The 24,130-nt window shown below is 42.0% G+C and overlaps 1 protein-coding gene across 3 annotated transcripts in view; it reads left to right on the top strand.

Annotated features, from left to right (window-relative positions):
* calcr (calcitonin receptor) overlaps positions 1–23,797 on the top strand; it is a 50,366-nt gene extending 26,569 nt beyond the window's left edge. The window contains exons 6-23 of one of the 3 annotated variants that reach the window (XM_086192652.1): positions 2,011–2,096; positions 2,205–2,352; positions 2,442–2,552; positions 2,637–2,749; positions 3,853–3,925; positions 4,009–4,119; positions 4,243–4,355; positions 4,810–4,978; positions 5,073–5,183; positions 5,304–5,416; positions 6,932–7,023; positions 9,509–9,635; positions 15,057–15,210; positions 15,963–16,023; positions 16,151–16,217; positions 16,765–16,983; positions 17,354–17,395; positions 20,604–23,797. In XM_086192652.1, the coding sequence (XP_086048778.1) occupies positions 2,011–2,096; positions 2,205–2,352; positions 2,442–2,552; positions 2,637–2,749; positions 3,853–3,925; positions 4,009–4,119; positions 4,243–4,355; positions 4,810–4,978; positions 5,073–5,183; positions 5,304–5,416; positions 6,932–7,023; positions 9,509–9,635; positions 15,057–15,210; positions 15,963–16,023; positions 16,151–16,217; positions 16,765–16,983; positions 17,354–17,395; positions 20,604–20,825 (2,132 nt within the window). In that variant the 3' untranslated portion in view covers positions 20,826–23,797. The remainder of the gene's footprint in view (positions 1–2,010; positions 2,097–2,204; positions 2,353–2,441; positions 2,553–2,636; positions 2,750–3,852; positions 3,926–4,008; positions 4,120–4,242; positions 4,356–4,809; positions 4,979–5,072; positions 5,184–5,303; positions 5,417–6,931; positions 7,024–9,508; positions 9,636–15,056; positions 15,211–15,962; positions 16,024–16,150; positions 16,218–16,764; positions 16,984–17,353; positions 17,396–20,603) is intronic. The other 2 variants (XM_086192653.1, XM_086192654.1) reach the window with 2 other exon arrangements.
* The last annotated feature ends 333 nt before the right edge of the window (positions 23,798–24,130 follow it).

Below are 24,130 nucleotides of genomic sequence, written 5' to 3'. Positions count from 1 at the left end.
TTGAGAGGATCGTGCGTGTGTGTGTGTGTGCGTGTGTGCATGCGTGTGTGTGTGCATGTGTGTGTGTGTGTGGGTGTGTGTGTGTGTGAGAACCAGCCAATATGAACACTTAGGAAGATGTTACTTGTTTGTCTGTTTTTCATTTTCTGCGAGGCAATCAGGGCTAATCTGGTTCACTATCAGTCTCTGAGCCATTTATCAGTTTATAACGCAAGAAATGCAGTGTAATAATTATCGTAAAATATAATATGATGGGCTGTTGAAAGGTCATGAATATCCTCCAATAAAATTTTTCAATGGGAAGCATTTCTTGAGGAAGAGCAGCTGACTGCCATCAGGCTCACTATCAGCAGTGACAGTCCTGCCAGCCATTTTTGCAGCCTGAAGCAGGTCTGCTCATGTGCCTCTTTCATATATCCATTTTAGATCTGTTCACATACTGTGTGTTTACGGAGTGGCGATTACTCCTGGTCACCGCCTCTTTGGATCGAGCCACTTTATGCTCTAAATGGGGAGTTTCAGGATGTAGAGAGTCCCTGACCAGAGGGTTTGTCTACTTGTATGTCCAGTTGTGTTTATGGGGTTGCCTCATTATTGGGTTCTTGTTCCTTGACTGGCTGGTCTGGTCTCTCTTGTCCTGGCGGTTCAAGCCGATTTACCTTCAGACCCGTCTGACAAAACATATTTCCAACAAGTTTTCTGTGTGATTGATTGATTGATTGATTGGGTTCTTTCATTTACAAGTCGTCACAGCTAAGATATACAGCTGCACCGATCACACATACAGTTCATCATAACTCAAGTTTTTTGCAAAATCACATTTTGTTTTATAGCTCTTTTCTGAACAAAATATTCTCTTTCAAGCCTGAGAAATAAATTCCGCTATCAAAAGAAAAGCCAGTAACAAGTACTTGTAAGCAGGACGGTTTTTCCTTATAACAGAAATATTTCACTCCTCATCTACCGTACGTTACAAAATTGCTTATTCTGATAAACGAATGACAAATTATTCTCACAGAGCAAAGATTTCAGCTCATTAGCTCAGGGGTGCCCATGTAAACTGTCCCGAACAAAATTTCTTCTCAGTCGGGCCTGGTAGATTTTCCGTAAAACCTCGGAGAAGAGAGAAGTAAATATGTTAAGTCCAAATAATCAAATTAAATAAATGTTCATTTTAAAGCTAGTAAATACACTCAAACATAACAATTAATTGAAAAAATGTATTTATCCGACAGTAAATTCTCCATCTTCCTCTATTCTCGCTTTATTTTCCTCTTCGATGACTTCTGCATTCCTTACCTGTATGTCTGAGCCATTCGGGTTTTAGCTGTCACAACCCGGAGAGTGGGCAGATGATGGAGACGACAGAGGGAAGAGGAATGAGGGAAAGAAAGAAAGGAGCGATTACATAGAAAGGAAAGTCGAAGTCGGAGAGAGATGGACGAGGGCTGACAATATGAAGGAGAGAGGAGCGAAGGTGTTTTCTTTGCTCGAGGAGGCTCATAAAGGATTCTCCCTAAATGTCTGGGATGTTGAAAGTCTCCTTGTGGCTCCTTATTTGAAAGCTGATATGATCCTGCGGGGGGAGACGTACAGTTGGAGGTGGTTGCTGAGGAGTTGATGAGCTGTCGGAGAAGAAGAGCAGGCCATCGGGCCGTGATGTCAGGAGCAGTGTGATTTCAGCCCGGTTGTGGATCCACAGTACAGTACATGTGGTTTAAAGTTTGATATTCAAAGAAATTTGCCAGGAAATAAATCACAAAAGTTGGGATTTTCTGTTTGATAGAACGCTCCGCCAAGTCAAATCCATCACAGTTGTTTGGCGGTGCCAAGTTTCAGAGTCTGATTTATGTGTGTGCATAAAAGCAGCTGTAGAAAAACAACGACGCAGCCCAACTACTGGGTAATAACCTGAAAACTGAAATAATTTGATATTTATATGAAAGTATCAGGATGCTATGAGAATGATGAAAGATTCCATTAAGTCTGACTCTTTGTTTTACTTGACAGAACGAGTGACCAAACATTGTGACGAGTGGGGTAAGTGGGTCCAGACCAGGTCCTCTTGTCAGCCAGCCTCGACGGACATAACGGAGGTGTTTGTCCGTTGGTTGTTTTCCTGCCATCAATGAAATAATCAGGTGTGTTGTACAAAACTATCGTATAAGTCAACCATCTTTCCTGTCTTTTCTTTCCCACAAAAGGAAGTCTCCCATCTGTTAAGGGACGCTGCGGACGAGACGACCACGGTGGCGGACACTGAGAATGTCAGCAATGTGGAAGAGATCATCCTTGAGAACAAAAGGAAATGTTTTCAGAAGATGAGGCAGGATAAACCGTACGATAAGACAGGTATGGAGACTTGAAATTAAACCCTTGTCTACTTGTAAATGTTTGGGTTTCTGGGATTTGTGGGACCAAACTGTGTCTGGGCGTGACAGGACTCTACTGTAGTCGTACCTGGGACGGCTGGCTTTGCTGGGACGATACTCCTGCAGGAACCTACGCCATCCAAAACTGCCCCAGTTATTTCGCCAACTTTGACCCCACCGGTGAGCTCCCGCCCATAACCTCTAGAAATGAATTCACCTTGAATCCTTTATTCAAGTAAGTTAGAACATATTTGTCCTTCTCAGAAAAGGCAACCAAGTACTGCGGCGAGAACGGGAGGTGGTTTTACAGTCCGGAGAGCAACAGGATCTGGACCAACTACACACTCTGCACCATCACCTATGAGAAGAAGTCCAGGGTATTGTGGTGCTCGGAAACTTTCCACTGAGGATTCATTGTAGAGGATTTGCATTCATGCTCTCTGTTGCTACTAGTCATGGTCTCTCTCCCTATATATATATATATATATATATATATATATATATATATATATACTGTATATATATATCTTTTTTAAACCTGCGGCCAGCAGGGGGCGACTCCATTGGTTGCAAAATCCAATTTGACAATATATTTTGTACGGTTTTTCATCTTATTTTATTTATTACCGCAGCAAACATTTTTCCCGGTGTATTTATGACTTCAATTACTAATTTTTGTTGGTATTTTTTTGTAAATTATGGTGAAAGTAAAAACTTATGGAAATAATCCGCCAGTGCCTTCTTGAAATAAGATTAGATTGTCTTCGAAACAAGCTCCTCCATCTTACTGAGCTGCGATTTGTTCAGGGATTCTGTCTTATATGAAGTGTAATGACAGTTCTGACTACAAATTAGACAAATGTACTTGGCGGGACTTTTTTGGCCCCCCCCCCCCCCCTTTTTTTTTTTTTTTTGCAGTGAGGAAATTAATCATAAAACATCTGCTCTGAATAAACTGTTTCCAAAGGAACTTCCATAAGATAGAACACAGATAAAAGAAAGACAAAAGAAACGAGAACTAGAGGGTTCTCTCAGAGAGTAAACCCTCGCCGAGGTGCACTCAGAAAAAACACGGTACAAAAAACAAGATCCCTCCAGCTTGTTTGTTGAAAGTAGGCCTCTGGTTTTCGTGTCGTCGTGATGACCCACTACCCCTGCTGTGCATTCACACTGATTGCTGTGATGAATATTAATAACAGTGATTAGAAACAGCTAACAGTGATGGATGATCATCTTTCACCTTGCTGTTATCAAGCAGAATTGTTAGACTTTAACGTCACTTCTTCAGTGTCTAATTTAAAAAAATTAAAGCTCTTCTTCTCTGAACTTCATCCATGAGTCAGACGGGAAGTTTCATCATTAATAATCAGGAACTGAGCCCCTCGTTTAGTTTATCATCAGCTGGTGTGTGTGTGTGTGTGTCTGTGTTTTCTTTTCTTTTGTAGTCATCTTGAAAGATCTTATTTTTTCTTTTTCACAGAGACAGAAGCTACTTGAAAATGAATACAACTGCCGCCTGAAAATAAACCAAGAGCCTCATTTAGATAAATCAGGTAGTTACTGGAGAAAGTTCGATTTTCTTTTTCATTATTTGCAGAGGCATGTTGTCACCTTTTCTTCTTCCATGGCGCTGCAGGGCTTTACTGTAACCGTACCTGGGATGGCTGGCTTTGCTGGGACGATGCAGCTGCAGGAACCTACGTCACCCAAAACTGCCCTGATTATTTTTCGGACTCGGACCCCACAGGTGAGCAGTAAGTTTTTGTTCCGTTGTTATTCCTGTTAGCATCACGTGATCCCGGACAATTAACCAGGTCGGATATGATTATTAAAGTGCGACCAACTGTCTCTGAATCACATCTTTTTTCAGAGAAGGCAACTAGGTTCTGTGGCGAGGACGGTCAGTGGTACCACCATCCTGACAGCAACAAGACCTGGACCAATTACACGCTCTGTGTGTTCAGCACCAAGGAGACAGTGCTGGTAGAGTATTTGTGATATTAGCACTCTCTATTATGGAATTATTGCAATAGTGCTGCTATTGTCGTGAAAAAACAGATGTTACGGTCTTTTTTAACGAGACATTAATCAAAGATAAGGCAGTGCAGTGGCGAGAGCTAGACTAGCAGTGGTAGAACGCCCTTTTCCAACTGCTTTGATTAAAATTACAGGAATCAAATAGACTAAAATGAGTGTAAGAACATTTTTTGACCTTAGAAGAAGAGAAAGACCCGTCATCTTTGCTTTTATCAGTCTCCTAATTTTTTTTCCCTAAGCATTCTTACTCTCAATCACGTGACTTTTTTATACTTTATTTTAGATTTAATTATTAAAAATGCGTGAAAAACCTTTGAGAGCAAGGATGCGGCATACTTTATCCTGATTATTCATGATGCTCTGCATGTGTGTGTGTGTGTGTGTGTGTGTGTGTGTGTAGAAGGCAGGCGCCCGTCTCTCAGGGGACTCCCAGGTCGAGCCTGCTGAGGAGGCCACACTGAGCCCCGTCGTTCACCTGGAGGAGGAGGAGATTGGACGAAAGAAAATCCTCGACAATCAATACAAATGCTTTGAGAAGATGAATCGAGATCCACCTTATAACAAATCAGGTGATGCTCTTATCGTCTGAGTTTGCCTTTTTTGGTGGAATTCATCTTGACAGCTTTTGGTTTTTGACAAATGTCTGATTATCGGGGTCACCAGGGCTCTTCTGCAGTCGGAACTGGGACGGCTGGCTGTGCTGGGACGATACTCTCGCAGGAACCTACGCCACCCAAAACTGCCCTAATTATTTTGTGGACTTTGATCCTACAGGTGAGCGTTGACGCTCAGGGCCTCCTGATGCTCTCATAAATTAACTTTTCACCAAGAACTATGACGTATTTACCCCCCTAGATTTTTGAAGGAGTAATTGGAGAACTTGTTTACTCTCAGAAAAGGCCACTAAGTACTGCGGGGAGGACGGGCAGTGGTTTCGCCACCCAGACACCAACAGGACGTGGTCCAACTACACACTCTGCAATGAAAACACTAAAGCAAAGCTGAAGGTATCATGAATCAACTGCACGGTGGCTTAAGTGCGACAGCTCAGCATTATCTCGACGTTTATTTGCCAGGAGTCCTAGGAAAGTGAAAAGAAATAAGTAAATGTAGAGGCACGTTGTTTTGACGTGGCTGCACATAAATAACACACCAGACACAATTATGAGCGAGGATTATTCTCCTTAACTCAAAAATGTGAATATGTACCTGGCTGAGTCAGCTAAAGGAGAGGAGTGCGCACCACACACAGGTTCAGAGGTACGTGTGTTTATGAGAGAGACCATTGATTACCATCTTCTCGTCCGCAGCGAGAACGTGGAGAACCTCGATCTAGTATCGTAGCCTTTATGGACTAAAAGAGATATTTAAATGCACTTTTATCTGTTTTAACTTGCATAAAGTTGCATTGAATTATGTGAATTAATCAATTATTCAAGCCACAAATACATTCATTTATTCATCATTTATCATTCATGTACAAATGTCAGTGGTGGTTATGCCCCATTTTGTACCTTTCATAATTTTCTCTTCTACTCTACAAGGAGATGGAAACTATTAGCGAGTTTTTTTTGTTTGTTTTTTTGAACACAAGACCATGTTTTGTCAATGCAAAATGCGACCAATTTGTTAAAACTTCGAATACACATGCTGATGACACCAATACGGTGCCAAGCCCTGCAGGAAATGATTTCCTTTCTGCAACTTTGTCCAAGTCAGAGAAATTAAAAACACTACTATGCCTTTCCATGTGTAACAGGAAAAATACAGAACTGTTAATCCCCGCTACTTATAATGCCAAAACAACAGCAGGAAATCCCAGTTTACTACATGCAGCTGCCCTGGTAGCAAAGATGGCACCAGACAGAGCCAAAGCAGAGATGGGCTGCTCAGTATGTTACCACAGGGATCTCTGGCGATCCCAAACACCTCAGAACTGCTCGGACTCAGGATCTTCAATAACAAAAGAAGTAAAGCTCCTGGTTTTAGTCTGATGGTGTTGATTTTCTGTGAGAGGTTTCTTTCTATTGTCTTTTTTTTTAATTATTCTGTTTTCTGATTGGTTTTGGTTGTTTTTACTTATACTCACATTTATTTATCAGCTCTGACTAACGCACCAGTCTTCGTTGGCGTCACTGCCGTAATACTTCATCTGTTCCCCGACACGCTGGAAGTGGGCCACTAACACAAGCCTGCCTGATTACTGGAGTGGGTGTGGCGTCCTGTCGGGTGAAACTGTATCTGGTACCACCAGGCAAGCGCTGATATTCAACAACAACAACAGCAAAAAAGTTAAAATGATGACTAAAAACCAATCATTCATATCCTTGTTCATAAATCAACACTAAGAACATTCCACCCAGGCAGTGAAACTTTTCAAACTTCCCAATGAGGTTTGGGCCTACATGAATGAAAAATGTGACTTTAATTCAACTTGATTTGGTTCAGAATTCATTTTTACAACATTGATCGGATTCTGGCTACTGATGCAAAATCTTTTTATGTATTTATTTCTTTTACAGTCGGCGTACATCCTCTTCTACATGGCGATTGTGGGTCACGCCTTGTCCATCGCCTCGCTGTTCATCTCTCTCGCCATCTTCTTCTACTTCAGGTGCGTTCCCGCGCCTCAACCTCATCGGTTTGGATTCTGTTCGTTAAACTGTCAGTGAATACTCGGTGTGTCAAAACACTGATGGCTGCTCTGCCCTCACAGTCGTCCTCACTTAACGCTGGATCTGACAAGCGGCTGCACAGGAGTTGCTGAGTTTCTCACCATCGGCACTCCGCTGATGACATCATCACTCGTCACAGGCAGCAAACGCCGCACTCTGCTCTCACTCGGCAGAGTAACCTCCAGTTCTGAACACTCGCACACAAAAGATGTAAATGATGTTCCACTCTCATTTTATTGCATCATTTTTACGCCGACGCATTTATTCGTTTTCTTAAAGTGTTAACAACTTTCTGGCGTGGCATCAAATGACCAACGAAGACATTTAATCAGAAAAAGAGTGCTGCGTTATACTGCTGTCACAGATCAACGCAGATTATGAGCCTGAAAACTCTCCTGCTGCTCCGCTGACTCTCACTCATGCGCCAAAGTAATCGACACTGAGTGCTCCCTCCGTTTGTCCACCTAATTTCATGCGGAGTCAGTTTTCTTGCGCAGCAACATTTATTTTGAGGATATTTGAGATTCAGAACTGTGACATCCGATGAACGCATCTGCTTGTTGAGGTGCTGAATCCCCGAAGAAGAAGAAGAAAAAAGATGTCGTTACTGCTGTTGAAATTCCATTTAAAAAGAAGAAAGAAAAGACACCATGGACACGTTTGCAGACTGTGCAAATAAAAAAATAACTTTTTAATGGTGCAATATAAGTTTCTGTTCAGTGGTGATAGTTGGAAGAGCTTCCTCTTTGGCGCCGTGATCCTTGAACGCCGTAAAACTTGAGCGGCGAAACGTGTTGACCTCAGCCGCAGCTGTTCCAGAGAACAGCCGAGACTCCGGTTCACATCCATAAATCTCGCTGCAGCGTTTCAGGCAGGTGCGTTATCATGAATCTCACAACCCGCTGAGAAGAACACAGAAATTTAACACAACATAATTCATGACAAAAAAAAAGAAGAAAAAATAAATGAAGATCTCAATAAAGTGACACGTTGGGGGAAAAAAACCATTTTGTTTGTTTCTTTTTAAAACAAATCGCCGCATCTATCAGAGGTCACTGCCGTGTTATCATATCCAGATGTGAGGCTCGCGCAGTGGTATGTGCTGCTGTTGTTTACTACTGTACATCATCACTGTCAGCCTCCTCAGCTCAAAAAAAAAAATAAAAAATACTCCCACTCAACTGTGGAAAAAGAGACAAGCAGCCGAATATAGCGCATCTGAATCCGCGAGGAGCCGTGGCAGCCAGACTAACACTGCCGTCGGGATTCAGCCTGCGTTTTGGCTTTCAGTAAAAATCCTTGCATAAGAACATCCAGCAGCTCCTGCAGTCCCGTTTAGGTCTGAAGCTGAAGAGACGCTGCTTGTGTCTCTCTCAGAGGTGTCTGGGTGACACAGTGAAAACATCCATGCCTGAGGAAATGTGGCACCTGTTTTTAGAATCCTCTATGGGAATTTTCTCATGACTCCATGCAGATGAAACTGGCATGAAAATGCAATTAATTAGATTACTACATACACATGTATGAATTAATCGAATTAATTGCATTTCAATCTCATATCTGCTTAAGGTCCCCAAATAAAGAATTCAAATTCTAGGTCATTACAAAATTGTAGTGCATGGCCAATAAAAATGAAATCCCCATTTTTATTGGTGACTGAATAAAAGCTTAGTCAGGGCGTCTTCAGCCTGAGTCCCAAACAGGCACTTTGACTAGCGATGCACGTGTGAAGTGACGAGCCACTGCCAAGTACGGGTCCTTCAGTGGGCCAACTTTAAAATGCTGGTGTCTGGGTAAAACTCCCACGGAATTGCCACTCAGGTGTGCTGTAATTCATTTTGGGTTAATCTTTATAACGTGTTAATTTGCGGTGTAGTTAATTTATCTAATTAATGCATAAAAGTGACAGCCCTAATAAACATATGTGTGTGTCTGTTTGTGTATATATTATGTATATGTACGTATGAGGCTGCAAGCTGCTGTGTGTGTTGACAAATTAAAAAAAAAAAAAGTGAATCATTAAAACCCTACTGGATATGAATAAGTTCGAATGAGTTTTACCCTCTCGTAGCCGTTTTCACTACGACTGTCAAGCATTTGATTGTACTATTAATTCTGAGCGGCCAGCCAGCATAATGAGGAAGCAACCCCTGGGAGCCATTTTGCATTATTTAACAGCATTTCTAGCTTTTAGGCTGAAGAGCTTTTGAGGGGCAATTGATTCCAGTTTTAATTTTATTACCAACCATATAAAAATGAATGTACGATCATCAGAAATATCAATACTAGTGGCCCGTCATCCGTCTCAGATATTTCAGATACTTCCCATGAAACTGGTGTCTGACCGATGCTTTCGTTGCAAGAATGTATTTGTTGCACAGGCCGTGACCGCGTGTTACCAATCGTGGCGTCTGTTTCTCACAGGAGTCTGAGCTGCCAAAGGATCACTCTGCACAAGAACCTCTTCTGCTCTTACGTGCTCAACTCTGCCCTCACCATCATCTACCTCGTCACAGTGGTTAACAACCCTGAATTGGTGAGCAGGAACCCGGTGAGTTCAATAAACATGTGACAGTTTTGCATCTGTGGTGAAATTCCTTCGGCTACATTTTACTTCTGAAGGGTAAAGCTGGGAGTGTGGTGGAAAAACAGAAGAAGAAACATAGAAAACCGACGCGTTCAGATGTGGAATTATAGCAAGATTGTAAAGAAATTCAAGTGCCCAGGGATGAAAGAAAACAGATAGCAATTTTAGCTCCTCCTGGTTGAAGAGCGATTAGAGAGACACCAGCACAGGTCTGCATTTGGAGGAGCTAACGCAGCTAATTCGCCTATCACATTCCCACTGGCTGTGGAATGTTCTTGTGTCTTCCTGCTGTGTGAATGTTCTGTTTCTGTTAGTATTGCAGTGTTTGGGGACTTTTCAGGGTTGGGAGTCTGTCATGTTGAAGAGGTAAAAGATACGTCACTATCATGTCTGTCTGATTGCAAAAACCCAACCCTAACTGTGCACCAGCTAAAAGACAGAGTTGACACTGACTGACGTGAAAACACTGCACCGGTGTCCACTTCACTAAACCTCTGTCTGCATTGTTGTCCACCCATCCATCCATCCATCCATTTTCTTCCACTTATTCCTGTTAAGGGTCATGGGGGGGCTGGAGCCTATCCCAGTGTCTATGGGCAAGAGGCGGGGTTCACCCTGGACGGGTCGCCAGTCCATCACAGGGCCAACACATAGAGACAGACAACCATTCACACTCACAGTCACACCTACAGTCAATTTAGAGTATCAATCAGCCTCGTCCCCTCTTGATGTCTTTGGACTGTGGGAGGAAGCTGGAGTACCAGAGAGAACCCACACAGGAACAGGGAGAACATGGAGACTCACACAGAAAGATCCTGTGATGGAGCCGGGACTAGAACCTGGAACCTTCTTGCTGTGAGGCCACAGTGCTGACCACTGCACCTCCTGTGTTGTTGTCATTCTTCTCTATTCCAGAAGAGGGAGACAGGAGTTACGCACTACAGCTTTAAAGCAGGGCTGCCCAAAATGTCCCAAATATGACCTGCCACAAGGTTTGATTTAGCCATCGAAAAACATCTCCAAAACACCAAAATGAATAAATTACCACTTATACTAACAATAAAGTAAAAATTAATGAAAAACAAAGAGGCAAAAGGGTTGTACACAGACAAAAAGCATTTTAACAACATGTGTTTGCTTTTGTGAAGCCCATTTAGTCTGAGTTCTGGCGCGCCGAGGATTTAAAGTGTATCTGGTCATTTAGGAGCAAATCATGCAGTTTAACAGAACTCTGCCAGAGGACGGCAAAAAGTCAACTAAATCCAAATTCCTATTAAACCGAGGGACAAAATAAAAATCTTTTCTCTTTTCAATCATTCCTTTCATAAGGCCAAGACATTTAAATTTAAATGCAGTTGCTCTTAAATTTGACAATTGAAACGTTTGTAGAACAGATTTTATATGCTAATTGCTATTTTATCTCCCTGTGCAGTGTCTTGGCGGTGTGTTATCATTAGAGACTGTGGGTTTTTTTTTTCCCCCTCTCTTGCATATTCATCTGTTAGAGTTTTGGAGACACGCTGGATGCTTTATATGAATTCTTTGAATCTCAGAGGTCTGCTTAGATAGAGATGATAAATCTGTCTCGCAGGAATGCCTCACTATCAGGACTGAACATAAATCCATGTGTTGATTTTTAGGACCACTCTTTTTTGGGAAGAAAAAAAAAAGCCTGTTAACTTACTGCATGCTGCTTTTTAAAAGTTGTTTTTCTAAAAAAGGATCTGATTTCTTTCCTTTTATGTAGATCTGAATAAAACTGAACACTTTGTCAGTACTGCCCTAAAAAAATAAAAGAATAATAATAATAAAAAAAAAACGCAAACCCCAACTCTTTATTCCAGTATGAAGATGTGTGAAAACTGAGCAAAACTTAAAAAAAAGAAGTCATTTCTTCAAACATACACAAACAACGGGATTGTAGGAGTTGGCTAAGTGTGAGCACAATCCAATTAGGCAGCTCCAGCCTGCTTCCAGCTGGAGAAACTCTGGCCAGACAAAATAGGAGAATCATCCAGGAGACGAGAGGCTTCAGCGTGGTTTGACTCTGCTGCTGCTCCTCTTTCATCCTGTCGCACTCATCCAACTGTCATCTTCATCCACATCCCAGCTAGCATCACACCACCAATACCAGAGAGAGAGAGAATATGTATGTATGTATGTATGTATGTGTGTGTGTGCGTGTCTTTGGGTGTGTGTGTGTTTTGCGTAATAGCTGCCTTTCAAATACCTCATGTTACTTGTTGAAAGGTTTGTGTTGAATCTGCTTGAACTGATCGACATGGCACCCATTTCAAGAAGATGCAGAAAAATAAAACATATGCGCCATTTGTCATTTTCATTTTGGAAACATTTTGAAATTTTGTTCCGCCAAAGCTGGACGTTTTAGCCTGTTTTCTGAGCTGGTTTTTAGAAATGGTGGTTCTGTGGTGGAGATTTGCTTTCATAGAGGAAACAAGCACTTTTATTCACTCTGGTGTGGTGAAACTGAGTCGGGTTTGGCTTGCCAGCAGCGTGGGGGATCGAATCCCTGAGGCCCAAAGTAATCTCAGACAAGAGAAGGCTAAATACATCAGAAACATCTACAAGATCTATAGCAGCTTGATTTGTAAACCAGAGTCCGTTACTGCAGACAAACCTCGGTTATCTGCAAGGCAAAGAGTTCCGAGACGGTGTGCATGCAAACTAAAATGGTGCCTATTATAGAAGAGATTCCTGGAGTATGAAGAGATATGTGGCTAAAAGGTGAAACGTGAATGATTGGTGTTTTTTATTAACTGAGAAGACTCCTGAGAGTTGCCTTCTGATAGCATTGACAGCATGGCTGCGTGCATGAGCCAAAACGAAAATATTTCACCAAAAGAGAAGAAAGAGGCCTTTCTTTTATGATTTCAACACATTCGACTGAACTTCAACTGAAAAATGACAAAAAAGATGTGAGCTAAGCGTTAATTCTCTCCTGTGATGAAACAGGAAGTCTTGTTGAGAAGAAGACCTGCTTATACAGCTGGTCGCTCACAATCACAAACCAAAATATGGAATATATTATTGTGTAGTTGAAAGAATCCTTAGCCTTTATACAAATTTAAAGCCCCCTCAGAGAAATGTCATGAAAACCATAACAAAATATCCACTGAAATCTTGCGCCCGCTGATGTGTGCAATGTGTCGGTGATGACCTTCTGACCTACACCTTAGAGGTCCGTGTGACAGTAAAGATGGGTCACACTGTGCCGTGGTTACTGGTTTTACAGTATAGTTACAGCAGCATGTGGGGTATCGCAGTAATCTGGAGAAGACTGGATTACTGGATGATAATGTTCTTGTTTTGACTGAAGCAAGAAAGACCTGACTTTTTCCTCGAGGGATGGCTGCTTGATCCTGGTTTCTGTGATTCAGGGATGTTTTGCTAATAACATTCTTTGCCCTTTTTCCATTTCCAACAGCAAGGAAGTTGTTTTCTTTTAAAGAAAGCATCTTGTGGGGAAATATTTGCCCTTCTCCCCTGAGCCAGACATGAAGATGGATACCCTTCTCTCTTGTGTATTAGGGAGCTGACAACCACAGAGACCTGCCAACCGCTAGTCAGCTTAGCTCAATGAACAGTGGTGGTTGAGAAGGGCTAGCGTGCTTCCATAAAGCATGGAGGCCATGATGATATTCGAAATCGAATGTAGCTTAACTTGTTGGTTAAACTACCTTGGGCAGGTTTTTTTTTTTAACTTGTTTTTTTTTTTTTTTTAAATAAAAGCAGGTGACCTCATACTGATCCTTGTGGAAGAAAGATCAACCATTTTCATGACTTCAAACTGTTAAAAACAACACTTGAACTGCAGGTTTAACATCTGAACCAGCTGAGAGCAAAAGAGTCAAAATGAAAGCCCATGGAGAGTGCCTTTCTAAGGGTAAAAGTGTTTTCTGAAGCTTTGGGAATATAACACGTTGTGCTTTCTGAGTATTTTAGTGGGACTGCAGAGAAACATGGAGGGTTTGTTCCAATTTGTGACATTACCCATTGCAGTCTGGAGGGATGTTTGATTTGGAGCTACTGCCTGAAGCTAATGTGGCAGTTACCGAGGCTAAGAAATTCACATTTGAAAACAAGAAGCCCTCAGTAAAGGGATGAGTGAGCACCAGTGACCACAGCTGAAATAAATACAGAACATGACCACATTTACCATACTTTGCTAGCCTCCTTCAGGTGTATTTTCATTGGAACATACACTTAAAAACATGACCTGAGCTATAGGTAGCACATGGCTGCCACTGTGGCTTGCCTGTCACAGGAACACCAAGTGGCAAGTCATGCCTTTCCCTGGCATGAATTAGCATTTGTGGGGGAGTCCAGGGGAGTTTCAAAGGTGTTCCAAAACGTGGGAGGAGACGCACCAGGAGACTGATTATGTATGCCAACCGAGGGTGAAAGTGCATGTTTTGTTGTGAAATTTCTCCGCTCATTAAAAGTGGATGTACAATTCTGGCTCCATGCATGAACAGGAGAATATTTGCAACATATCAAAAGCGGCTTTTTTTCTTTTGAAGCCGGGTCTTTTTCATCCTTTCAGCGTTTTGATTGTTTTTCCTGACTGAGAACAGACAGCATGGCCGTTGTCTTTGTTTATTTTTTCAATATAAGAACACTTTAATCACCGTGTCAAGGAGACTGGCCCCGACTGATGTAACCAAGCCTAACCCAGAAACAAACATCCTTTCTAAATTTTGTCTGGCCCAGTCAGTCACTCCTGTGTAGTTTAGCTGGATGCCAAAAGATTGATTGATTGAGTGGATACATTATTGTTGAAAGTGGCAACATGCAGTGCAATAAAACGCTTCCTGGTCGTAGGTTCGTTGCTGTTTGCACAACATTCTGCAACAAACCTACATTTGCCGGACGCACACACAAACACGCACTCACAATTTTGTGAGGTAAAAATTGGTTTTTAAGACACGAGTTAGGAGGCGTCCTGTAAGTACAGCATCAGTAGACCCCAGTTATCTAGGATAAGACTGCCATGATAATATATCATTAAGTCATCATCTCTGCGACGGAACGTTGATAACGACTCAATCAAAGGAACGGAATGCATAACGAGACGTGTGTCATGGTGTAGCTGGGAGTGTTGAAGAAAAGTACAACAGAGCACTCAGGGAAAATGGGTTTTTCCATCTCGTCGTGCCAGTTCAGAGAATTATAACTAAAAGAATAACAATAGAAAGAGGAATCTACTTTACCTGAGAAAAGGTCAGTGAATATGCATCCTCTCCGTCCAGAACACCGGCAATCCTTCCTCAGTCACGAAACATCCCCTGAGCTCTTTTGAAAGTCAGTCCTCTCAACAGATGTATTATCTATTTAAACTCTGTCTTTTTTTTTTAATTCCTGCAGGTTGGATGTAAGGTGCTGCACTTCTTCCACATGTACATGCTGGGCTGCAATTATTTCTGGATGCTTTGTGAGGGGATCTACCTACACACGCTCATCGTGGTTGCTGTGTTCGCGGAGGAGCAGCACCTGCACTGGTACTACCTCCTGGGCTGGGGTGAGTCCGTCTGTATCGGATCAGAAAGCTGAAACTTTGTCAAGAGTTGTTTTTAAAAAAAAAACAAAAACAAAAGGAAACAAAACCAACCTGCTGTACTGGATCGAAGTTCGAAATCTCTCTGAACTCAGTATTTGGAGCAACATTTTACTCGTCCTTGTACAGTATGTCAGCCTTCTCATGCTGACAGCTTTACTGGCCCTCCTGATATCAGCGCCACTTCTGTGCTGTTTCCACCTTGTTCAAAACAAGAATAACGGGTGCAGCCTGCCAGACAAGCAGACAGTGGATCTAAATGGATGGTCATCGTTAAAATGAGAGTATAACCTTGTGGGCCGGCGTTTGCTCGGCGTGTCTGTGGGTAGATGCCGGCCATTTAGTCAGGTCCATCTGTGGCTGACATGCCGGTGGGCCTCATCTCTGAACGGACCATTTATATCCAGCTGAAATGTAAAAAGCTAATCAGAGCCTCAGCCTCCGGTGGGGGTTTTATAGAGAGGATGTTAAATTATACAGACTTGTTACAGGAAATTAACTGTGTAGTGTTGTTGTTTTTGTTGTTAGCGCTGGAAAAACCAAAGGATGACTCTCTCTCTCACAGTTGATACACTATTTTTTCACCAAAAGCATGTAATTGAATTTCACATCTACAGTTATACATACTAATTTCTTTGATTAGGAAGACTAACAAATCAACTGGCACAGTCAACCGTACTTGCATAATGGATTTCATTCGTCTCTTTACGTCCAAGGCTTTCCTCTGGTGCCTGCATCCATCCATGCCGTGGCAAGAAAAACCTTTTTCGACGACAAGTGAGTAATGTTCCAAAAATATTCAAAAAATGCACTCGAGAGAGAGTGAAGAACACACCTTAATGTGTGTGTCTGTGTGTATTTTGGGCCACAGAGAGATGTGACTGATGTGTTTTTCCCTCTTCAGCTGCTGGATGAGTGTGGAGACCCATCTGCTTTTTGCTGTCCATGGCCCCATAGTCGCTGCTCTGCTTGTAAGTCTGCTGGATCTGTTTTTAATCTAACATCATGTAAAGGATATGAATCCCTTTTTATAGCTAAAAATACAGAGAATTTGCATTTGCAACGCCCCAGTTAGGATTTTTGCCCGAAAAGTAACTTTCAGGTTTTCACAAATAGACGTCTCAAGCTCACAAAGACATCTTTTTCCCTCCTACATCACTTCTTTACGACTCCAGAATGCAGAAAGAGCCAGCCACATATATTTAGCTTAAAGCTAATGATGATGGCCAACAACAGCTACTGCAACAAAACAACTAAACCTGGCATAGACAACAGCCAACAGCTGAACTGTGCTGGCTCAAATCAAAGTGTTCCTGGAAAACTGTAGCCGTTGTTAGCTGTCGGTCACTAACAGCTTCAAGCTAGAATATTCACAGCTGGTTCTTTTTGCATTCTGGAATCACAAAGGAGTGACGCGTGAGAAGAAACAGAAGGTCTTTGTTCACTGTGTCGCTTTAGAATATAATAGAACATACAATTAGTTTTCACTTTCACTTGTGTGACTGTTCTCCTGTGCAGGTGAACCTCTTTTTCCTACTAAATATTATAAGAGTGTTAGTAACCAAGTTGAGAGATACACACCGGGCCGAGTCCAACATGTACATGAAGGCGGTGAGAGCCACCCTGATCTTGGTCCCCCTGCTTGGGATACAGTTTGTCATCTTCCCTTGGAGACCAGAGAACCGCCTGGCTGGGGAGGTCTACGAGTACATCATGCACATACTCACACACTACCAGGTAGGAACTGAACCGGCAGCAGGCGCGACTTCATTTAGCAACGAACCTCAGGAGGCAGAAAAGTGCTGCCTCACTCAGCTTCTCACCACACCGAGTGTAAGGATGTCTGCTGGCATCTGATCCAAAGTGGGATAAAAGCACTAGTTTTTGACTGATTCATGTGATCCACTGCTGGATGAGGCTTGACGGAGCACTTCGTAGAATAGCGGGGAGGCGATTTTTGAATTATGTTAACTTCATCAGTTAGGAATGACGTTGCTCCATCAGGTAATCTGCATGTGAAAAAGCACTCGATACAACTGTGCCATACATGCAAGAAAGGACACGCTTTCATCCAGTAAATATGTGTACTCTTCTTGTGTTTTTCAAGGGTTTACTGGTGGCAACGATATTCTGCTTCTTCAATGGAGAGGTGAGCCTTTGCTCTGTGAGATGACTTAAAATGTTTTGGGGGTTTTTGGTTTTGTTTTTTTTTAGACATGATGGATTTATTTGAAATGCTAGTTTAGGTCCTGTTGGGGTCTGTCTACTACTTGTGCAGTAAGGATGAATATATGAAGTGAAACATGAAAGAACTGAACATTCTACTACACACCGATGATGTCATAGGCAGGCTAAGAACTGGAACAGGAAATAAACGCTTTTTTCTCATTTAAGGTCAAATAACAAATGTATTTAGAAATACAATAATGCGCGTGGGATTCGAGTGGGTGTTAGCTCCTAAGATGACGAGTCCTTCATCTGTGGTGGCGCTGCCACCCATGGACATTTTTGCTCTAAAACTCCCACGCTCAGCAATGCGCCTGAACACCTCACATGCGGTTCCTTGCTGTGGCTGATGTGCCGCTTCTTCACTCTCCACTTTTCTCTTTTTAAAGAACTCGTCTTTGTGTCCCACCTCGTCTCCGCTCTCGTCCCTGACTGCTGGAGTCAATCGGCGTAGTTGTGATGCTCCACCCTGCAAACTGCAGAGAACCGAGCAGCTCATTGAGCGCTGGCTTATTCAAAGTTTAACACCATGCAACATATCCTATGTTCAAATTTCCTTCTTCTTTGGGTCCCCAGCAACTTACCTACCAAATCTGACATCAGTCATGTCTACAGGTGCAGATCAGACTGATGTTCATAACAATTCCCCTAAATGTCCATTATTCATGAAATGTTCTTATGTGCAAATTAGTTTTTACTTATTGTAAGATGTTTTTTAACCCTCAATTCAGTCTTAAAGAAACGCTGATGGGTATTTGTAACTCCTTGCTCCAGATATTTACTGTGTTCCTTTTGTAACTGTCAGTCACTCAGGCTAGCACAGACTAATAGAAGTCAACTTGCAGCTGTCACAGCTCATTGCGTTGGGAATCAGATATCAGGCTCCATCAGGCCAAACATTCCATATTTTGTTTTTCAGGTCAGATCTCTGACATCCTAATCAAGAGGCCACCCAGGAATGTCAAACACACATAGCTCAAGTTCAGTTTCAGCATGAGAAAAACCTCCTGAAAATTAACGGTAGCTGAAAAACCACGAGTCACTTGTAACGGGTGATAAAGCACGACGCTGCTGGGTCAGTAAAAGTTGACGGGTCATGTGAGGTGAAGAGTTAGACACGGTGAATAAAACCCTGTGTGTGTTTTCCAGCTGGAAGTGGACTCTCCTGTCTAAGTCTTTCTGCAGCTGTCAGACAGCCTTAAACTTTGTTCAAACAAATGAGCTGCATTGTCATTAAAACCAAGCTCGGAGGTTAATGGTGTTACAGAGACCTTTCAGCGTGGCGGTGTTATTGTGTGACAGTTGCTTTCAAGCTCAAAGTCTCTGCAAACAATGCACGGCGTCTATGTGTTTTTTAGCAGGTAGTTAGACTCCGTCACAGAGAGATCGCGGCAGATGCAGACTGTTTGAAAACCACTAAGCTTTTGTGATATTTCGGGAGTCAAACAAGGTTGTTGTGAAGTGTTTATCTTCATGAGAGGAAAACAGATGCTTGACTGAAAGCACATTTAAATACTCTGCGAGGGATATTTAGCATGGAGGAATCAACCAACCGCGGAGCTGCATTGTATACAGTCACGTCTGAAAAGAGATCAGGCGTTAGCTCATACACAAGCCACACAAAAGCGTCCTCTTAACCGATGTTTGTGGGTAAACAACGTGTCGAGCATATGTCTGAAGGTCAGGCAGACATCCTGGGTGATACTCTGAACAAATTGTCACTAGGGAATGAGACTGTTTGTTTGCTTCACCCACATAATGATCGGTTCAGTCCCCTTAATCAGGACACAGGCTTCTGGGGCTTTTTTATTTTAGGGCCAAATCTGCATTGTCTCTACAAAAGCCCCATTGTGAAGGGAGGTCAGTGAGACAGCTTTCATGCTGTATTTGTGTCATCAAGCAAGACATTCTACACAGAAGCTGCAAGTCTTGGCACATCCGTGGCTCATTATAACAATTAGTGTCATCATTTATATAATTAGATCATTGTGTGTTCATGCACCCTCGATAATTGCAGCAGAAATAGGATGTTGCAGAATAACATACTTAAAATTGTACAGTTCAAAGTTTACATTTGACCACTGAATATTGACCTCAGGCTGAGCCAATGACTGCAGGGTGGAGCTACCGTTGTTGGTGAGCTGGGATACCCAGAGTGTGTACCCTGACGTCCCTAATGTGGGAGAATATCAGTATTTTACTCAGGAAATAAATCATTTACCCAATGAAATATACTATTGACCTAAATATGAACGTATGACAGTCATAGAAATTTAGCATGCCAACCAGCTGTTCCTGTCCTTCATGTAATACCACTTCGTACCTCAAGACGTGCTAGTGAGTCATCACTGCAGAGGCCACTTTATTTAGCAAAAAACCCAGCATATTAAACTTATTTTCACAATTCAGAGCAGCTCTTCATTGGAGCTGACAACAAACCACTGCAAAATCATTCCAAATGATGTTGATATATGGTTTAGCTGGGGCTGTTTTCTTGCTACATTTTGTTGTTATTAAACATATTTCTCCCAAAAAGTTTATTTGACATTTCATGGACTCACAAATTAGTGTCATGAGCTCACAAAGACATGCTTTGTTGGATTGGTGCTTTGTGATTTCTAAATGTGGAAAGAGCCGGCCATGTATATTTAGATTGGCGCCGGTGCCGCTGCATTGCCGCCAAGTGCTGAAGTTAGGTGGGGTTTTTTTTCAGCTCAAATCAATGGTTTTGGATTATTGAGCACACAGCTGGGTACATGCCAGGATTAAGAAAACACGCGATATTCTTGAGAGTTTGGAAAGGGATGTTTTTGGACCATTTTGCTGTTGTCAGTAGTTGCTAGCCAAGGGGCACCGTTAGCTTCAAGCTAAACATCCATATCTGAGTCAAAAAGAAGTGGTGCAGCAGTGGAAAAAATGTACATTACCTTTGAGAGTATTTGCACATGATATACTTTTTGGGTGAAGTATTGCTTTAAAGAATATGATGTGCATTGTGCTGTCATGAGACTACATACAGACTGTTGTTTTCAAACACATCGGCAGGAAACATTTTGGGTGAATTTTTTTTGCATATTACATTGAAACTAAGTGGAAAAATCCCCGACGATGATGATCTCCTTGGTGTCCAGGTGCAAGCGGCTCTAAAAAGGCAGTGGATGCAGTATAAGACCCAGTGGGGGCAACGACGGAAGGACCACTGCTCGATGCGCTCTACATCCTACACCGCCACCTCCATCACAGAGGTACCCGCCTGTATGTACCACCATGACTGTAACAGCGAACACTTAAACGGGCGCCACATAGAGGACTCTGAACTGGTGGCGCTCAAATCAGGAGAGACGTACGCTTGATCCCCTGAGTCAGGCGACGAAGGGTTTCGGCCAAACAAAAGCAATGTACAGTGGGAAAAGGAAATGATTCGGGTTTTGCGGCCGCATCTCAGTGATGAAATCTCAGAGGCTAGCTTGTTTAGCCCAGGACGATGATACGGGTCTGGAAGTCATTGAGAGGCTGACTTTAACTTTACATTGCTGTTGCAGCTGCTTTCTGACGCTGAGAACTTTCTACATGTGACACTTGTAATAGCTGCTAAAAACCCTGGGAGTGTGCTTGCAGTGACAGAGGCGCGTGATGCAGGTGAGGAGACTGAAATAACTGTGAGTGCCATGACAGGACGTTGTCTCGTGTTCGACGGTGACACGACAAAGAGGTGAACGATGATGACGATGATCAACCCTCGCCTCACCTGATACCAAAGGGTACTGTATGCTGGTCACATCTATGAGAAGGGTGAACGATGTCCAGCTGAGTACAGATGTGGTACCTGGAAGAAACACACTCACACACACACACAACCAGCATGACAAACCTGATCGTGTGCTTGTGCAATGAGAGTGGTCAGATCAAAACAAAAAAACACAAAAAAAACCCCACCCCCTGTGTTCGAAGCTCTGGACTTGTGTACATAATGTTCACCTTGTTTCATTTGAGAAAAGAAAAAAATGTTCAAAAGTTTTCAATTTCTTTTTGTCTTCTATTTATATTTTATTCTGGACGATTCCTAAGTTCGTGCTTCATGTGCGTCTGCTTGTGTTGCTGCACTCCCAACAGCTTCGTTGTTTTCGCAGTCGCTGTATTTTGTGCCAATGCTGAACATCAAGGGACTGAGAAGCAAAAAAAAAACAAAAACAACAACAACAACAACAAAAACAAAAACAGAGGCTAAATGCACACACACACACAACCTAAAAAAAAATCTATGAATAAAAACTTTATTTTAACTTGGAAAAGCCAGACTTGTTTCAGTGTGTGCTATCAGTTGTGCCAATGATTCTGACGGCGTGTCTCTGTAATGTGGAAGCTGCACTGTCTGATTTTACTCACAATCATCCGCTGTCACGCTCATGACGCCTTTAATCTATCTTTTGTCTTTGAAAGAACTGCTCCGTGTGTATTTATTCATGAATGTGTAGCCCTTGGTATGAATGGGCATCAGGGGCAAATGGAAAGTCTCGCGAAAGATGAAATGATGGGAAAAATACCTTCACAGTTTGCACATACACTCACATGTTAAAGCTCATTGTCCTGAACATACACACACACACACACACACACACACACACGTGTTTGTGTAAGTCTGTTACTGCGGTGCCGCTTCAGACTGATTTTACTTCCTCTTGCGTTTCCCAGAAACTGAGAGCAGCGATTAAATGGAAATATTGAAAAAGTTTGGGTGCAAACTTTTCATCATGCGCAGAGATTTCCTGTTGCTGTCGAGTGATTCTACCGTCAAAATTTAGCAATCAACGAAATACAGTTCTAAACCTGGCTTATTATAATAGATAATATAATAAAGAATTAAAATATCAAATCATTTAACAAAGTAAAAGACACATTGTGACCGTGTGCTCGCTGGAATCACGCCTCAACACGCTGTACCTCCACCAAGGTGATCCAGCCGCTATTCCAGGTCACTAGCAATTGCAATGAATTGTTCCTAAGCATATGTTCTGGAATTATGCAAAATCTAGTTCATCACAACTCCATCCACAACTTTAGAAGTTACCCCACTAGCAGACAACCCCAACCCGGTGATCACATGACCTTCTTGATGCAGGTAAATACGATTATATTCGATGTAAATTAATTTTTTCTTCTCGCATTTTTTTTGCACAGACGAGGAAAAAGCATCATTGTAAAAAACTGAGCGATGCTTTCTTCATACAGACCTCAGCCAAAGCCTATAAAAAAAACTATATAAAGTAACCCCCCCCCCCCCCCCCCCAATAATCTCACTACCAGATGCATAAACGAACGCAAGTAATAAGGTACACTGATCAAGCTAATCAGGTCACCAAAATCAAGTCCTGCCAGTGCCCCGTGAGTACAAGATGCAGCTCAGGTTCCAGAACTCTATTTAGTTACAGGATGGAAGATAAATGAGCCGCTCATGCTAACAGCTTGTTTTTGTAGCTTTATTTAAAAACGTAAGTGACCTACGGCAATAGAGGAAAGATGAGTAAGGGAAAGAGGTGGAGAGTGACAATCAGTTTATGTGCAACGACATCATGCTGTGATGGTAAAGTCGATTTTGCTGTTACACCGTTTCTCATGTGTAAACTATTTATTTTCAACTGAATTGTTTCAGTCACTTCTCTCTTCATTTTTGAAATAGTGATTTGTCTTGGATGTGCTTCACACTGAGTGATATTTTTAATTTGGAGAAAACAGTTTATGTATATTTTATATGTTCATGCTCATGTAAATACCAGCCGATGCGAATATGATCGATTTTTGCACTGTGACACACTCTGTTTTTGTTAAATTCCTGTTCTTCATTTTGGATGATGTTTGTTTCTTTCTCCCTCTCAGCTCGACCAGGCGTCATCTCAAAAAGGTGATATAAAACTGTATTTTGTAAAAGCCAAATGGAATGGTGTTTTGTTTTTCAAATAATAACAATAAAAAAGAAATCTAGCACAAAAATGGAGACATAGAAGGTTATTTCCTTTTTCATTCCCTACGTGTCAAAAAACATCAATCACTGAAACATGCCGCAACAAAGACAAAAAAACTGGAACAAAATAGAAACTTCACTACGCTTGTCACTGTCACTTTAACTACTCAAAAATCGGTGTATTGAACTGACAGACAGTTTTCCCTCCCTTTTTTTTTGCTCCATGTTGGCAAAAAGCACAAGGAAGCTAACTTGATGCTACCGTGAATGAGCACCAAACAGAAAGGGTGATAGCTCGTTTGTTTTTAGCCGATGACAAAGTGGTTTTGGATGACTGACCATACAACTGTATGAAGAAGAAGTGGAATAAACCGGAAAATGCACTTAGAATTTTGTACAGTGGATATTTTTGGACAGTTTTGCTGCTGTTAGCCTGAGTCGCCATGAGCTTTAAGCTAAAGATACACGACTGGCTACTTTTTAATATTCGAGAGTCACAAAGAAGTGATGCAGGAGGTTAAAAAACAAACTTTGTGAGCTCATAATACTTATTTATTAATAGGCCACTTAAAAGGCAAAATATTTTTGGGGGGCGGGGGGGGGGTGAAGTATCGCTTTAAGATTTGTTATTAAATTTCACGGTGTAGTTTTAAACTGACTGAGTAGGATTATTTAAATGAATGACAACTTTTTCCAACC

This window comes from Aulostomus chinensis, chromosome 22 (assembly GCF_037954235.1).
Source record: "Aulostomus chinensis isolate RoL2024-O1b breed Wild chromosome 22, RoL_Achi_v1.0, whole genome shotgun sequence".
NCBI classification, from domain to species: Eukaryota; Metazoa; Chordata; class Actinopteri; order Syngnathiformes; family Aulostomidae; genus Aulostomus; species Aulostomus chinensis.
The sequence above is the reverse complement of the archived record's forward strand: the minus strand, read 5'-3'. Positions and strand labels throughout refer to the sequence as shown.